The sequence below is a fragment of the Ursus americanus genome, chromosome 32, assembly GCF_024610735.1.
Source record: "Ursus americanus isolate L20-20 chromosome 32, mUrsAme1.1.p, whole genome shotgun sequence".
Lineage (NCBI taxonomy): Eukaryota > Metazoa > Chordata > Mammalia > Carnivora > Ursidae > Ursus > Ursus americanus.
The window spans coordinates 991,872-1,008,956 of NC_142158.1; the positions used below are offsets into that span (position 1 = coordinate 991,872).

Sequence of the window (17,085 nt, forward strand, 5' to 3'; positions counted from 1 at the left end):
GCGTGAGACCCTGGCCCCGCGGCCGGACGTCGTCGTTAGGGAGCACAGTGCGCGGTGACTCGGGGCCGGAAGTTGGAGAGACGGGACGGAGGATGAGGCTCCTCCGGGACCACGATTCTCAAACATTCCCGACACGTACATCACGGGACGGTCTTATTTCCAAAAAGCGGATTCTGAGTCCGTGGATGCGGAGCGAGCCCCTAGGAGGCGGGGGTCCCTTGGGGAGGGTCGACACAGCCCGTCCGGTTCCAAGGAGAGGCCTCCACCGCCACCCGCCGGGACACGGGCGCCACAACAGGGGCAGGTCGCCTCCCGGACGCACGGGGTGGAGGGCGGAGCGGCGGGGCTGGCGGCTCAGGCGGGAGGGCGGGGGAGGTGGGCAGAGGGGAGGGACGGGGAGGGGCCGTGGGGAGGGGGCAGGTGCGTGCGCGTGCGTGAGCGCACGTGTGCGCGCGTGCACGGGGCTCTGCCATTGGAGGGCGCGTCTTCGCTCCGCTCCCCGCCTGGGGCTCAAAAGGGGCCCAGACGCCTGGGGCACCGCAGACCTGCCTGGCCCTGCGCGCACGAGCCATGCTCCCGCAGCTCTGGGCTTCGGGGCTTTTCCCGCTGTTTCTGGCCGGCCTCGCCCAGCCGACCCAGAAGATGAAGGTGAGTGTCCCGTCGGCGACCCAGCGGGCTGCAGCTGCTGAGGACTGGCCTGGTGTCCGGGCACGCGAGGACTTCTCCCTCGTCCTCTCCAAGGCCAGGACCCGCCTCCTGAGCTCGGCTGACCCCGGCGGCCGCTCCTCCGAGACCCGGCTCCGCGAAGCCCACTCCCTTACGCGGACCTTCTCCGCACCGGGCGGTCGTGGAGCCGCAGGTCGACGGAGGGCCCAGGCTGCTGTCGTACTTGCCCCTGTGCCGCTGCCCCTGCTCTGAACTCGGGGCAGCCTTGTGGGTCCGGGAAACGGGACACGCAGGAGCAAGGGGATTGGGAGGGGGCAGCTCAGAGCAGCTGAGACCCGGGGCAGAGGAAGAGCAGCCGGCGGATGCTAGAATGTTCTCTGGGGGAGTGTCAGGTCAGCCAAGAGGGGGATAATAAAATACAGAAGGCCGGGTAGTTTTTGGCCAATTTTAATTTTAGGGGGTGGGGTGGTGAGCGGGGGGCGGGTAGTGGGGGGGAACAAAGCTTGGACCAGAGCGAGAGGGTTTGCTGTTAGGTCTTGCGGGTGCCGCGGATCGGCGGGTGCCGTCGGGGAAAGTCTCCACACTGGGGTCAGTAGCCGCTGTAAGAGATGTGCGGACACGCCTCCGGGTGGGGATTCCAGTGCGTGACTGAGGTACCAACAGGTTTTAACTGTAAAACCAGACAAATTCATTCAAAAATTCAGCCTCACCTGTGGATTTAAACCAGTTACATGTCTTCTATTGGCTGCCCCTCCCCCGGCCCCGTAGAGGGTGGAGAACACCCGTGGTTGAGGGCAGTGGTCCCCAGACAAGAATCATTTGGGGGCTTGTTAAAGCGCAGGGTGCTGGGTCCCAGCTGAGGTGGGGCGGCGAGCGAAGAGTCAAGAAAGCATTCTTGAGACGTTTTCAGTGCAAAAAGGTGCTTTCTGAAAGCCCGGGGACAGGACCCGTGGGCAGGAAGAGCTGCCCTGGGGCTGTGCCGAGTGACTGATGATATACCTGTTAGTGGGGGGTTAGGGGGAGCGTAAATGTCTAAGGAATTTGGGAGCAGGGCCTCCAGGACCTCGAGGGGCTAGCTGCTGTGAGGATAAAGTTATTTTCTACTGCCCCGTGAAACATCAGTCCCCAGACCTTTATTTTTTTATTTTTTTTTTAAAGATTTTATTTATTTATTCGACAGAGATAGAGACAGCCAGCGAGAGAGGGAACACAAGCAGGGGGAGTGGGAGAGGAAAAAGCAGGCTCATAGCGGAGGAGCCTGATGTGGGGCTCGATCCCACAACGCCAGGATCACGCCCTGAGCCGAAGGCAGATGCTTAACCGCTGTGCCACCCAGGTGCCCCAGTCCCCAGACCTTTAAGGTGATGTGTATCCGCGGACACGTGCTTGGAGGATTGCTGGGCTGAGGGTTACAGAAGTGAGGGTACAGTAGCCAGAGCAAAGTAGCGGTGAAGTGTTAGAGGAGGTCCCTGCGGAGTGTTCCGTCTGCGCTCGGGAACTCCGCCTGCAGACCCCCCGCTGCGCTGACAAGGTCCCGCCTGCCGTCCTTGTCCCCAGTCACCACCCACGACATTTCTGATCCAGCAGGTCCCAGGAACTTGCATTTCTTTCTTTTTTAAGAAAATTCAAGTTAGTTAACACATAGTGAAATATTGGTTTCAGGAGTAAAATTTAGTGATTCATCACTTAGTGCCTGTCACAGCAGGTGCCCTCCTTAGTGCCCATCACCATCTAGCCCATCCCACGCCCCAGCAACCCTCAGTTTGTTCTCTTACATATAGAGTCTCTTACGGTTTGCCTTCCTCTCTGTTTTCATTTTATTTTACGTTTTCCTTCCCTTCCCCTATGTTCATCTCTTTTGTTTCTTATATTCCACATATGAGTGAAACCATATGATAATTGTCTTTCTCTGACTGACTTATTTCATTTAGCGTAACACCCTCTAGCTCCATCCCTGTTGTTGCAAATGGCAAGAGTTCATGCTTTTTGATGGCTGAGTAATATTCCATTGTGTATATACCACATTTTCTTTATCCATTTGTCTGTTGATGGACATCTGGGCTCTCCTCATAGTTTGAGTATGGCTGATATCATGCTGCTATAAACACTGGGGTGCATGTGCCCATTCACATCTGTATTGTTGTATGCCCTGGGTAAATACCCAGTAGTGCAATTGCTGGGTCGTAGGGTAGTTCTATTTTTAACTTTTTGAGGGACCTCCGCACTGTTTTCCACAGCGGCTGCACCAGCTTGCATTCCCACCAACAGTGTAAGGGGTTTCCCTTTCTCCACAGCCTCTCCAATATCTGTTGTTTCCTGACTTGTTAATTTTTGCCATTCTGAGTGGCGTGAGGTGTGATCTCGTTGTGGTTTTGATTTGTGTTTCCCTGATGCCGAGTGATGTGGAGCATTTTTTCATGTGTCTCTTGGCCATTTGTACGTCTTCTTCGGAGAAGTGTCTCAGGAACTTGCATTTCTAATATGCCCTGGTGATGCTTGTTCAGGCCCTCAGCGTACTCTGAGCACTCTGTTATTGGGTCCCTGCGACATGTAAGATGATGTACACAAAATGCTCAAACACCAGCATTTCTAAGACCATCCCCGTCTCTGAAATTAAAAAAAAAAAAAAAAAAAAGGCAACCTATGGGGGGCGTCCAGGTGTATGTCAGCCTCTACTGGTTGGGGTGCAATTCCAGCTGCAGAAAGGTAAAAGGCTGCATTTTTGATTATTGGATCCCTTCGCACTGGAGCAGAACTGACCTCGGAGTCGGAAAGATCCAGCCCTTCCAGTCTACAGTTTTCTTGGGAATCTACATCCCAGCTTACAGGGTGATATCCATGTGAGAGACAAGAGCTGGGAGCATCACAAAGTGCTTGTCCTGACACACACACGCGCACACAGGCTTTTTTTTTTTTTTTTTTTTTAAGATTCTATTTTTTAAGTAATCTCTACACTTAGGGCTCGAACTCACAACCCCAAGATCAAGAGTGGCACGCTCTACCGACTGAGCCAGCCAGGCGCCCCCACGCAAGAAGGATTTTAACTTACAAGACAGACATTCTAGAAGTGGCCTCACCATAACTAAAAATATGACAGGACAAACTCTCTTCGGTTCTTAGAATTTCGAGGTATCACGTGAAAGGTCTTGGAGCGCTTTGCAAAAGGCCATGGATGTTGGGGGTTGTTGTTCATCGTATTATCGCATCATCGTGGTTTCTGTTACATTCCAGATGGATTGCTACAAGGGGGTGACGGGCACCATCTATGAGTATGGTGCCCTCACCCTCAATGACGAGGAGTACATTCAGTTCAAGCAGTACGCGGGCAAGCACGTCCTCTTTGTCAACGTGGCCACCTACTGAGGCTTGACAGCTCAGTATCCAGGTAAGAGCTCAGGTCTCAACTCTTCTGGAACTAGCTTTGTCAGATGCCCATATTCTAATTCCAGAGGTTTTCCTAATTTATTATTGGGCGAACAGGATGTGGGGCGTAGGTGATCATGGGAGTCTGTCCCCCTAAATCCTGTCACTGCTCCACTCCTTAGGAGGCCAAGAGAATTATCTCCAGATTTGAGAGATAAGATTATCCCAAAGATTTAATCAAAGACCACCTCTCACTGAACAGGTGGGGTTTGTTGCTCTTGCTGCGTGATGCCCTGAGGGAGAACGTGTGCTGTAGGGCGCCAAGGGCTTCTCAGTAAGAACGTGCTAGAAAGAACTTACTTCACAACCTGCACTTGTGTTAGGTGCTTGGGGGAAGGATTTGAGGAAGTGAAGCTTTGCTCTGAATTGGATGCTGTCGGGAAATGAGGAAATGGGGACAGTTCTGTGACCGTGATTCAGATATGTCTTAATAAATCATATCTACGAGGTCAGAGGAATAAAGCAAGACTAAAACTGTAGCTGGTAGAGAAGCAGAAGTCACTTATATTGGCAAGACAGGGAGATGCTTGGCCATTTTTGCAGTTTGGACAAGGTTCATGTTTTGTCTGTGTTAAAACATGACTATGGAGTGGTCCTGTTTTTGTCTTGATTTATCATCATCACTGTGACCATGATGTTGTGTGATATTGATGTCCTGTGAATTTTTTTTTAAGATTTTATTTATTTGTCAGAGAGAGAGAGCTAGAGAGAGAAAGCATGAGCACAAGCAGGGGGAGCAGCAGAGGGAGAGGGAGAGGCAGGCTTCCCGCTGAGCAGGGAGCCCGATGCGGGCCTCTATCCCAGGACCCTGAGATTATGTGAGGCTGGATCCCAGGACCCTGGGACCATGACCTGAGCCAAAGGCAGATGCTTCACCGACTGAGCCACCCAGACGCCGCCTGTGAAACCGTTTAACAGGAGAACACGAAGCTGTGACCCCAGGCCAGAGTCTAGCTTTCAAGGGGCTGCCTTTATCCTTCTCATTGGTGACTTCTGGGAACAACAGCAGACAGGACTTACCTTTGATCTCTTGGAAAACGCTCTTGGGTTCCACAGCACCTTCCCGTGACAGAGAAGACGGAAATGCAGCTTTGTTGTGGGTCATCTATGGTGTGACTGCTATTTGGAAAGATGCCCCATGTCTCCAGGCTCGGCCGACCTTCCACAGTGACCGAGGTGGATTTTCTTCGTGCGCTCATGCGAAGAGTTTAGTATCCCTGTTGATCCAGAAGAGGTTACTTAAAGTTTCAGGTGGATTGTAATAGAGGTAAATGCAGTTTCTGACACGCCACAAACTTAATTTTTCTGCTTTTTTAAAACGCTTTTTTTCAAAATTAATGCAAAAGGTTAGTTGCACCAAATGCCACAAAGAAATGAGTCAAAATAATACATGGACAGTTTTTAAGAAAAATTTTCCACATGTTGACATTGGCATCTATTCAACTGATCAAAAATATAAAGTCCCATCAATTTGTCTTTTTTTCTTTCTTTTTTCCATCAGTTTATCTTCATGGGACTTCAATGATAAGAAATCCAAGAATTTTCTCTTTTTTAACACCACTTAAATTTAAGTATATTGCAATCTCAGCTCTAAGACACATGGTTCGCCAAATTTTGATATTCTAAAAGTAACATTCAGGGGCACCTGGGGGCTCAGTTGGTTAAGCATCTGACTCTTGATTTCGGCTCAGGTCACGATCTCAGGGTTGTGAGACTGAGCCAGCGCGGAGCCTGCTTAAGGTTCTCTCTCTCTCTCCCTCTGCCCCTCCCCAGCCTGCTCACACCGTCTCTCCAAAAAGAAAAAAAAAAAGAACGGTCAGCAGGTGCTATGGTCTGAATGTTTGTGCCACCCCAAAATTCCTATGTTGAAATCGCAATGCCCAGTTTGCTGGTAACAGGGGTGGGGCCTTCGGGACATGTTGAGGTCAGGAGGGTGGCACCTCCGTGAATGGGATTAGTGGTTTTATAAAAGGGGACTGCACAGAACCCCCAGCCCTTGCGCCAGGGGAGGGCACAGCGAGAGGCCTGCAGTCTGGAACCCAGTGGAGGGCCTTTGCTAGAACCATGAGCTTGGACTTCCAGAACTGTGAGAAGTAACTTCTTATCTTCACAAGCCCCTGGCCTATGGTATTTGTTAGAACAGCCTAAAAGGACTAGTGCAGAGGGGTCTGCTTGATTTGGGCAAAGATTACCTGGAAATAGCCCCTTCTTCAAAGAACAACAAAAAACAAACGGTTCACATTCACCAAGAGAACCTAAAGACTTTTCAAATTTAATGGTGAAATTGTGCATAAAAAGATACTTTCAACAGTGCAGATTATAGGAAGATCTGACATTGGAAAGAATTTCGGGGTCACTTTATATTTATTATTTTTATGTATAATCAACCCGAGGGAAAACCTGAAAAGCTACAGACTCAATCTTTATTTAATTTATATAAAACCTCAGGATCTAATTGTAAGAGTGTAAACAAGAGTTTAGTATCATTTAGCAAGTAGGGGCTTTCCTCCCTTCAAAAAGTTAAATTTGAAAAAAAAGAGTCGTGATATATAAATGGCAGTTCCATGGAATGTGAATCTGCTTTTAAATCTGTTTCACTTTAGTTTTAACTTAAGTTTGTGTTAAATAGGGAATATATTCACATTGAAAATTTTAAAGATGCAAAAGGGTTTAAGAGTGAAAACTTCTGTGGGTACCTGGGTGGCTCAGTTGGTTGAGTGTCTGGCTCTTGATTTCAGCTCAGGTCTTGGTGTCAGGGGTGTGAGTTCAAGCCCTGTATTGGGCTCCATGTTAAAGAAAAAAAAAAAAAAGGAGTGAAAACTTCCACATTTCTTCCTTTTGGGTAACAAGTTCATCAATTTATGGCGTAGATTTTCATAAATCTTTAGTGTATATGCGAGCAAATCTCTCTCTCATATTCGCAAATACGCACCCATCTGATTCGGCTCCTTGCTCCTTCACATGATACAGAATCTCGGATGTTCTTCTGCATCAGTACGTGACGCGTTTCCTCATTTATCTGAAGCCATAGTTTTCCTCCCTGTTGCTGTGACATAAATTACTAAACTAGTACATGAGAATTTTTAAAAGCGTCTCATTCAGAATTTACTCCAGACGGAGAAGTTGAGAGAGTTGAAGGCCTTTGCCGAAGGACTAGAAGCAGGCCTGCTGAGTGTTTCTGCCATGGGAAGGACGTGTTCTGGGTGGTGGAAGAGGAAGGCGACCCACAAGGATGGGAAGACACTGCCATTATGCAGAGGGTTTTAGGGGAGACAGCAGCAGGTGGAGCTGAGTCTGGGTGGGGCTGGCGGGCACTGGACTGAATCGGGCGGGACCGAGAGTGGCTGGACGGGGAGACACTGGTACAGGTCTACACAGACAAGTTAGAAGCCCTCCTGGCAGCAGAAAAAGCAGTTTGGCGTTTGTAGCCTGGAATCCCGGCGAGTGTCCCGGGGGGATGGCATCAGTTAGGTCACTAGAGTTGACAAGAGGGTAGAGAATGCTGGGAGCCGGGCTCAGATTTCTGCTTTCCTGCGCAGCTCCCAGGTGAGGGCTGTTGGGAGGATGACTAGGGTGTCAGATGTGTCATCATGGGGCACATGGGGGAGAGGGAGCAGGTCCATTTTGTTTGCCGTTTCCTTAGAAGTGTTTGATCAGTCAGTCCACCACTGAGGAAGGTGGCCGTGGCATTTGAATTTTGATCCCCTTCCAGATCCAGCAGGCCCCACCCCACCCCCCAGGGGCTAACCGTCCGTGCTTTCTAGGGGCACCCTGCTGGCCGGGGAAGTGGAGGCACGGAGGGAATGGCAGCTATTTGGGTGTGTTTCTGGCAGCCCGTGTTCTAGCGTTGGGCTCTCCCTCCTCCAGCTCTGTCACCTCGAACCTTCCCCTCACTGTACGTGTGATAAGTGAACCCATCGAGGTCCTCCGCTGCTCCAGGCCGGGCCCGGGGCCAGGCTGCCCACGCTGCTCCTTGTCTCCCCGCAGAACTGAATGCACTACACGAGGAGCTAAAGCCTTTTGGTGTCGTCGTGCTGGGCTTTCCCTGCAACCAATTTGGAAAACAAGAACCAGGAAAGAACTCAGAGATCCTTTCTGGGCTCAAGTGAGTGCCAGCGCGGGACCCTGCCTAGGCCCTGTCAGGATTTCCCTTCCTCCTTCTGCCTGGAGGCTCCTTCTGGAATCTTCCGGGGTGGGTGGTGGATCACTGGGTTCAGGAATATCATCGTGAAGCGTCGCGTGCAAGCTTGTGCGGCTGGCAGTGCCCGAGCGTTCACCCCGCCTCAAGTTCCCGATGGTGACACTAGGGGAATATCAACGGGAGAAGCAGCCCAGGGAAAGGAGGGGCTGTGGGGAATAGAAATGAATCAGGAATCCTGACCTTAAAATAGTGCCTTGGAATTGTCTACTGGCTCCGTAAAGCATGAAGTCCCGACCCCCAGGGAGCCCTTTCCTCACCTTCCCTGTCTCCGCCTCTCCCTCTTTAACTTCCTTTTGTGGAGTTGTCGTGGCCGTTACCATCCCTCCTTGTCCTAACGTGGACCCTCTTGGGAACACGCTGGTTCATTGCAGGTATGTGCGTCCAGGTGGTGGCTTTGTCCCCAATTTTCAGCTCTTTGAGAAAGGGGATGTGAATGGAGAAAAAGAACAGAAGGTCTTTACTTTCCTGAAGGTGAGTGACCACCCACCTGCCGTGAATTGGTCGGGTAGGTAGACATACCCTGAACGCATGGGGCTCATTTCTAGGGTTGAGGTTGGACTCCTTGGAAAGAAATGCTCAGAGAGGTTCAGGAATCATGGCAAGATCCGTTGTGAGGCGTGAGCTTCAAGTACAGGAAACAGAACGTGGCAGTTCTGACGTGGACCCGACACCCCCCACTGAATGGCAATGATTCGTTCATTCGACCGTCAGTCACGGAATCCTCCTAGGCATGGTGCCACACAGGGACCCCAAACCTACTGACAGGGCCCAGCCTGTCCGTGAGGGGCCCCTATGCAATCAGGCAGACAGACATGGGTACAGAATGGAGAGTGCCGTGTGATAACTGACCGGGGAGCCACTGAGTGTTACAACCACAGAAGACCGCAGAACCACCTGAGGTTCTCTTAGGCCACTGGTTCCCACTGCTGGCCTGCCAAACAAGTCTGGTCGTTGTTGAACTTTTCACCCATCCATGGCAAACTGGGGGAAAAAAAACAACACCACAATGTGGGAGTTTTTCGCAAAGCCCAGTTTATTGACTATAAAAGACCATCACTGAGTCTGATACTAAATTCATATTTGGTTAAATCATACACATTACCATTTGTGTTGCCCAAAAATGGTGATACAATCAATTTTATTTTCTTCAACCTAATACTTAATAATCTGTTAATTTTTAAATTACGGTTAATAGTTGACTCTTGATTTTCCTTACTGTCAAAGTAAATGTTGGTTATTCTACATTAATCTCCAAGAAAACAGTTATTGTACTTTTACCAGACTATGAAGCCCCAACCCTGGGAGCCACTACTCTAAACCAAACCATTTATTTTTCAGCTAAGAGAACTGAAGCTATAGAAATGATAAGGCTTATCAAAGAAAAGAGAAGACAGCGTTTTCCTGAAGCACAGTGATAGACTCCTGGGAGGGGCAGACAGGGAAGGGAGGGATATTTTCTGTTTTCGTCATACTCTAGCTCTCGGTTGGTTGGTTGCTAGTTGCTATGTTGGTGATGTTGCTTTGAAGTGTCTGTGCTTCGCTGGGACCAAGTCAGGTGGTTAGTATGTTGAGATGCAGGATGGCGAGTAGACCCTCCAGGGTTGGGGGTAAAACTGGACCACACAGAAGCAGGAAAAAGAACCTTCTATTCTTCCTATCTCTGCTCCAGAACTCCTGCCCTCCAACCTCTGACCTTTTGGGCTCATCAAACCAACTCTTCTGGGAGCCCATGAAGGTCCACGACATCCGCTGGAACTTTGAGAAGTTCCTGGTGGGGCCTGACGGAGTCCCTGTCATGCGCTGGTTCCACAAGGCTCCCGTCAGCACGGTCAAGTCAGACATCCTGGAGTACCTGAAACAGTCCAAACCCGAGTAGAAAGGCCCCGCCTCCCACCTAAAGAACATGCGTAACACTGGACCCATCTCTGCTCCTCGTTCCTTCCCACCCGGCGTCCCTGTGACCAAACCGTCCCGTCTCACCCAAGTGTGCGCGCACCGGCGTACGTGCGTTCATGTGTGTGTTTGAAAACAAGGGAAGGAATACCTTTGTCCCCAGCTCTGTGCTCCCAGAAGATCAAGTGTTTTCCACTCCGTCCCAAAGGAAAAGCATGTTTCCAGGTAGATGGTTCAGACTACCCAATGTCCCTAAAAAAGCAAGGCCCAGAAGTTATGACATCTGTCCTCTCTCCATCCAGAGGGTCTAAAGAAAGAAGCAGAAACAGGAAGCCTCTCAAGATCCCCTTTGTAGCCTTTCTCTCTTCCAAGATAAACCTGCGTCGTAAAACGCTTTCTCCCGAATGAGACCTTCAGTCCCCTGACGCCCTGTAGTTCTCTTTCTTACAGGATCTCTGAAGGCTGGCCTCACATGAAAGGAGGGGCATCTCCATGATGGTGGGTCCCAAAGCCCCCTCTGGGTCGGACCCTACCAGAGCCTTCCTTGGTGCGTGTCCCTTAGTGCATTCAGGCCACGGCACCTGGGCAGGGATGTCTCTTCATTCTGAAGGACGGGCTTTCCCTCACCCTGAGCTGCCCCACCTCCAAACTCCTTCCTCTCACTATATCAATAAAGAGAATTCTGCAGCAGTGGGCTTCCCTCAGTGTTTTCGCACCCCCGTATTATGTCCGGGATGTCTTCCTCTCTCACTTTGTCCTCGCTTCCTCGGATACCTCGCCTAGCTCCTCACACAAGCTCTGGACCTTTCCTTGGCCCCTCAGACACAGGTGGGGCTGGCTGTTGTGGAGCTGCTGTGAGGGGTGGACGCAGACCTCCTAGAGCCCGCCGCCCCCCTCCCGTTCCGGTCTCCTGGGCACCCACATGGGAGGTGGCCTTGCTTTCTCGGAACAACAAAGACGCAGACGGTCGGCCTATAAAGTTCCTGCTCACTGTTAAAAATCTAAAGAACACATAAAAACAGAAGAGAACTATACCAAAGCCTCCTAATCAGAGTAGAGAACGTGCCGGGAGGCCTGTGTAGCAAGCTGTTTTACCACCGTTGTTCAGTCTTCCACGTGAGGACAGATTTCAGAGTATCAGAAGCTACGAGAAGCTGGTGTGAGGAAGTGAAATAAAATAGCTGTTTTTCTCCTCCCTTTCAAAAATTACTTTGAACATATTTCATAAGTTCTTTGTACTTTAAGCCATTATTTTGCACTTGAGAAGTAGAGGGACTTTAAGTATCAGTGGCAATGAGACACCGCAATCCTGTTGTGAACCAAAACAGGAATGATCCTGACTTAACTTTATACAGCAACACGAGAACTGACAAGGCCAGGGAAGACAAGGAAAGTGACTCTGGCTTCCAGAAGGAGCAGGGGCACTCCCCAAGCCCTGGGACCGCCAGTGTTGGCAGGTCCTCAGGGAAGACATGGCTTCTACACAGTAACAGCCACGAGGGGGACCTGGGGTCTCAGCTCCAGGAGTGGGCTGCTTCTAAAATTCAGACGTGGTAGACACATGGAAAACATTTTCCAGACGCTTGGGTGCTTTATCTTCTTGCACTCAGAATCTAGAAAGGAAAAGAAAGTCTGGCTGGCTGTGGCCACAGCCACAGGACGTGAGACTTCGCGGACTCAGAAGGCACCAGCGCAGTCATGGGGCGGGGGGCGACCCCGGAGCCAGCTTGCAGTGCTGGTGAGAACGTGTCTCCCCGTTGAGTTTCTTCTGGGTCTCTCATGGTCTTGAGGACGCCTGGCACCTTTGCAGTCCTCAGAGGGGGCCCAAATCCGTTCCTGTTGTCAGATCAGAAGCGTCAGGGTCCAGGCAGAGGGTGGAGGAGGACAGGGCCACACAGTGTGTACGGGTCCAGCCTGAACCAGAGAACGATGGTTGCACGAAACTGAGTCCTCCGGGGGAGCGGCGTCCCTGCTCCATGGAGGTCCTGGAGCGATGAAGGAAGGGGCTCGGCTTCGACCCGCGGGCATTCTGCGGGGTGTCTCCCAGGGGCTCCACCCGGGAGCCGCTCTGCGAGAGCCAGGTGCCCTCCTCCTGATGCCCCCCAGCGGCTGACGCCAACAGAAAACCACGGTGGCTCTGGGGAGACCAAGCCCAGAGAAGCAGGAAACTAACTTGCTCAGGGAGGTGAGTGTAGCTGGGGGGCGGGTGTGGGGGCTGCAGACCTGATCAGAATGTTGCCCGTGATGATGACAATGAGGAGAATGTGGAAGTCTTCGTGAAGGGAGGATCCGGAGATAAAGGTTCCCACTTCTCCCCTCTTCACCAGCCCCTTTATCAGACCTTGGTCCCCAAGGAAAGCCACACGCGGAGCCTTCTGGACGTGGGCAGACTGGCCAGGACTGTCTTGGGAGCTCCGGTCCGTTACAGTAGTTAGAACCTTCCTGTTACTGTCACGGTGATCGTCGACACCTCACTGGCACTCTTACCGCGGCCGAATTTTTTCTTCGAACCAGAGGTTCCTACAAACTATCATGCAAATTAGATAGGCCGGAGCTAATTGATTCCAAAACCAGTGTTTTCACATAAATCTACCCCACAAACCACCTAACAGGTGTCTAAAACGACGAATGCTCCGCTGATCACCAAACATTCGAGGAGAGTCCCTGGGCAGGACGGGGGGTTCTAAAGTCCTGACAACCAGGACTCAGACCCTCGCTAACCACCTGTTCCCAGAGTTGTGAAGCAGCCCACTGCTGGAGGCGAGACCCCAGCAGTCTCCCTCGTGCCTGTACTGCGTAGACGCCATGTCTTCCCTGAGGACCGCGTGAACCCCGGTAGCTTCGGGGCTTCAGGAGTGCCCGTGTTCATTCTGGAAGCTGGAGTCCCCAAATCTGAGAAAGAGGGCCGAAGTCCATCCCAGAGAAGGTCAGATGTTAGCCTGTGGTCTCAGAAATCCTGTTGGCTTCTGTTCCCAGTAGACAGAAGCTGAGACTGGGATCCAGGCACACACAGTTTCCTGAGTGGTTTCAGAAGCCGGAATCCGTGAAGCAGGGTGGGCAGAGGAAGAAAGAAGACAACATGAGATTTCTGCTAGAGATCAGCTCCAGGATAAATCACACTCTCCTTATTCCATCTCGAAGGAAGAGGGGTGGCCTTCTGTAACTCAGGCCAGTGACCTGTTGACTATGGAATCACCCACGGGCCCCGGGGACACAACCTCCCAGAGGAGGTGGCTTCTTTGAACGAAATTCTCCGAAGAAGGGGCAGCTCTGAGCCACCAGCTGCCAACACTCCGCACAGGTGGGGGTGGAGGCACCATCCCGCTAAGGCAAACCCGCGTAAGGCCCTGGAGACTACCTATTACCCTCCACAAACAATGTATTACTCAGATGAATCCCCCATGGAGATCCTCATTCACTCACATTTTCCCTTTCTCATCCTCTATCGATAGGGAATTAATTCTCAGAGTGATATCCCCTGACCCCAGCAACAGCATCACCCGAGAACTTGTTAGAAATGCAGTTTTTAGATCCCTCCGGACTCACTGAATCAGCAACTCTGGGGAAAAGGACAGCAATCTCTGTTTTAAAAAAGCCTTCCAGGTGGTCCTGGTACATGCTAACATCTGAAGACCACTGCCCTGGGGAATGGAGGGTCTCCAGAAAATACTGTCATTGTGACACAGAATGAATGAGGACAATGTCTCCTGTACTCTCCGTGGTTACCGGCTCCTCTGCTCAGCCTTGTCCACACTGCGTCCCCCACTCGGCCAGTAGGTGTTCCTAGGGCTCCAGGGTTGACGTGGACAATTTGGCCATCCCCTTGGCTTTCAGTGTCCTCAGTCTCTGACCTTCATGGGTTCCATGTGGGTCCAAATTCTAAGTGTGTTATCCGACAGACTTCCTCGATCAGACTTTGGTCAGGCTCCTCTGATCCGCCTTCTCAACCAGGCCTGGACCTTGGCCAGCCTTTACCAAGAATCCTGCTAGGTCAGTGTAACCTTCTGCCCTTGATACATCATCTTTGTGGTGTTCTGTCCACTCCCCGCACTCTGCCTGTTGGCTGTACGTCCCCACGTGTCCCTGCTGTCTTCAGAGCTGGGTTCAGTCTTGTTCCTCCCCTGCCGTTCCTGGTCTTGTTGCAATCGCCTTAAGTAAAGTCTTCTTTACTGTTTTAACAAGTCAAACAATTTAACACATCTCCCCGAAGACTCCCACATACAATGTGATTTGGAGCCAAGGGGAAGTCTCCCTTCACCCTGCCCCCCCACGCACTCATCCATTGCTTTGACTAGAGAGCTTTTTCTTGCCCTTTCAAGTGTCAAGTCAGAAAAGTTATTCTATTTGGATCTGGGAAGTTCCCGATAGAGATTCTGCCCCCTTCCTACCCCTCAAATTTTCCCTATGAAACCATACAGAGTACCCACCCTTTTTTTCTTCTGCGGAAAAAGGAAGAGAAATGTATTTTTAATTCTTTCAGACGTGCTTTGGCCTCTGAAATGTGGTGTCCTGGGCCCTGCGTGAAGCGTTTCATACCCTCAGGGTGACACCTGGAGCATTCAGGCAGCTCAGACCAATTTTTAGGTGATAATTTCCAGAGGAACTAAGGGAAAGATAACGGAGAATCTTTTCTTTTTTCAGATCTTTTCTCTCTCTTTTCAGTTTCCCCTGTTCTATTCTTGGCCTCCAGCAGACAAATCAATAGGAATTGAAATTGAGTGTCACCTGACAAATTATTTTTGGAGAACCTGATGCTCTGATACCCTAACCCTGACACCTAAGCCCGGGAGCTCTGTCTTCACCTGCAAACCTCAGAATCAGTCATATACGGACAGTGGCAGCCTGCTCCAGAAATACAGAACGCTCAGCTTGATGGGCTCATGGAATCGGTGTTTGCTGTATTCTGATAAAGAAGCTGGGAAAGCAGATTGGATAGATAAAGCCTATAGTAAGCAAGTAGCTTTATGAGATAAAGGGAAAATTCATAGGATGTGCAAGGTATAGATAATTAATAAGCAAGTTGCTGGTGAGACAGGCAGAATTCATGAATTGTGTTAAATATAGATACTAAGTACATTAGTAACTTGGAAGATACAGTAAAGACAGATGGAATGCAAGGATTATATGAAAAGGAAGCAGGGGTGTTACTTAGGAGAACAAAGATGTCTGGCGATCAAAACTCAATGACATTCAGAAGGGCAATTTTTCTAGTCCCTTATTAGGGAAAACTGAGTCTCAAACTGTGACTTCCCACCAAAGGGGGTAAATCATTTATGACTTTAATAGTCTAGGGGCGCCTGGGTAGCTCAGTTGGTTAAGCGTCTGCCCTCGGCCCAAGTTGTGATCTGGGGCCCCACATGGAGACCCACATGGAGGCCGCGACAGGCTCCGCTCTCCTCGGGGAGTCTGCTTCTGCCTCTGCCTCTGCCCACCCTCCCCACCCCCCACCACCGCTTGTGCTCTCAAATGAATGAATAAAAATCCTTAAAACTATATGACTTTAATAGTCTGTTTAAAATTCTAATATAAAATTAAATAATATACATTTTAATCAATCAGCATGTTCTAAAGGTTCTAAGGGTATCTCCTGGCTTCAACATATATTCCTAATTTGCAAAGTTACGTAGAGACAACGCTCTCCGTCTGCCATCATATTCTCCCGAAATCAGCCACTTTACGCCAGTGTGTTTTTGCAAACCATATCTACAAACCCTAGCCAAAATGTGAGCTAACTTTAAACTCTCTATTTCTACTTGTCTTCTCACAGTCTAAGAGGGGGCATTAGATGCGTGGAGTGTAAGGCCCAGGAAAATAAGCCTGTTCCAGATGCTCCGTAACTGGATTATTCATCAGGAACCAAAGCTCACACGCATCCTGCATTGTAAGAGGTACCGTCAGTCTGGGACAGAAGGTGGCACGAACGTGAGGATGAAAGGCTTACCCTGGAGTTTTGGGTGCCATGGGGCTATGGCTCCCTCTGCCCTTCACAGATCCACCCATCAGGCCACCCAACATCTACAGCTCCCTCTATGCAAAGAACAAACTTGGGACACTATGTGCCATCAGTTAGGGTTGTCTTTCATAATTTTGGGGGCAAATTCAACTATCCTTTATGGTGAACTTGATCCAGAACTTTTTGTCCAGTCAAAAACTCAGATTCCTATCTATTTAAGACTATAAGCTTCTCTAGAGACAAATACCAGATTAAAGCTAGAGTTTTACCTTTGGACTAGCTGGCCCATTGATGGGTTAACTGCATTTATAGCAAAAACTCTCAGTCACCTCAAGCTATGATTTTGCCGAAGTGGGTTCCACTTAGAACAGTCTGCCGATGCTGTGGCTGCCACCATTAGTGAGGCAAGGGTTCCTGCTCGAGCCCACACGGCAGCGACACTGTCTTCAGTTGATGCATGCGTGCGTGAGGAGGGAATGAATGATGGGAAGTCATCGGGAGTGATTCCCCAGTTTCTACATTGTGGTGCCAACAAGGAGAAAAGTAACAATAGGAAGGACTGGATGAGTTCAAGTGTCTGTGAGATAATAAGGTGGAAATGTCTCTTGGCAGCTGTCTATACTCCTATGAACTTCTCAAGAGGTCTATGTGAGAAAGATACTCAGAAGTCACGAGCCCGTTTTGGATAGTGTGAAGATGTGAATTATGGAATCATATGCCTATTCTCTCAAAGAAAAGTAGGAAAACTGAAGATGGAACCTAGAAAATATCCGCGGTAAACGGGTGATTCTGCAGGTGCCTGGCTGGCTCAGTCCACGGAGCATGTGACACTTGGTCTAGGGGTTGGGAGTTCGAGCCCTACATTGGTTGTAGAGAATACTTAAAACAAAAAAAAAATTTTTTTTAAGTAAAAGGGTGGGGGCGCCTCGGTGGCTCGATTGGTTAAGCA

The 17,085-nt window shown here is 50.1% G+C and overlaps 1 protein-coding gene across 1 annotated transcript; it reads left to right on the plus strand.

The window, feature by feature from the left end:
- The first annotated feature begins 537 nt into the window (after window positions 1–537).
- On the plus strand, window positions 538–10,863 carry GPX6 (glutathione peroxidase 6). The gene is made up of 5 exons (XM_045800655.2): window positions 538–648; window positions 3,898–4,051; window positions 8,077–8,194; window positions 8,662–8,761; window positions 9,960–10,863. Exons 1-5 carry the CDS (start codon window positions 571–573, stop codon window positions 10,164–10,166), a joined length of 657 nt encoding a protein of 218 aa, XP_045656611.1. The 5' UTR covers window positions 538–570; the 3' UTR covers window positions 10,167–10,863.
- Window positions 10,864–17,085: the final 6,222 nt, after the last annotated feature.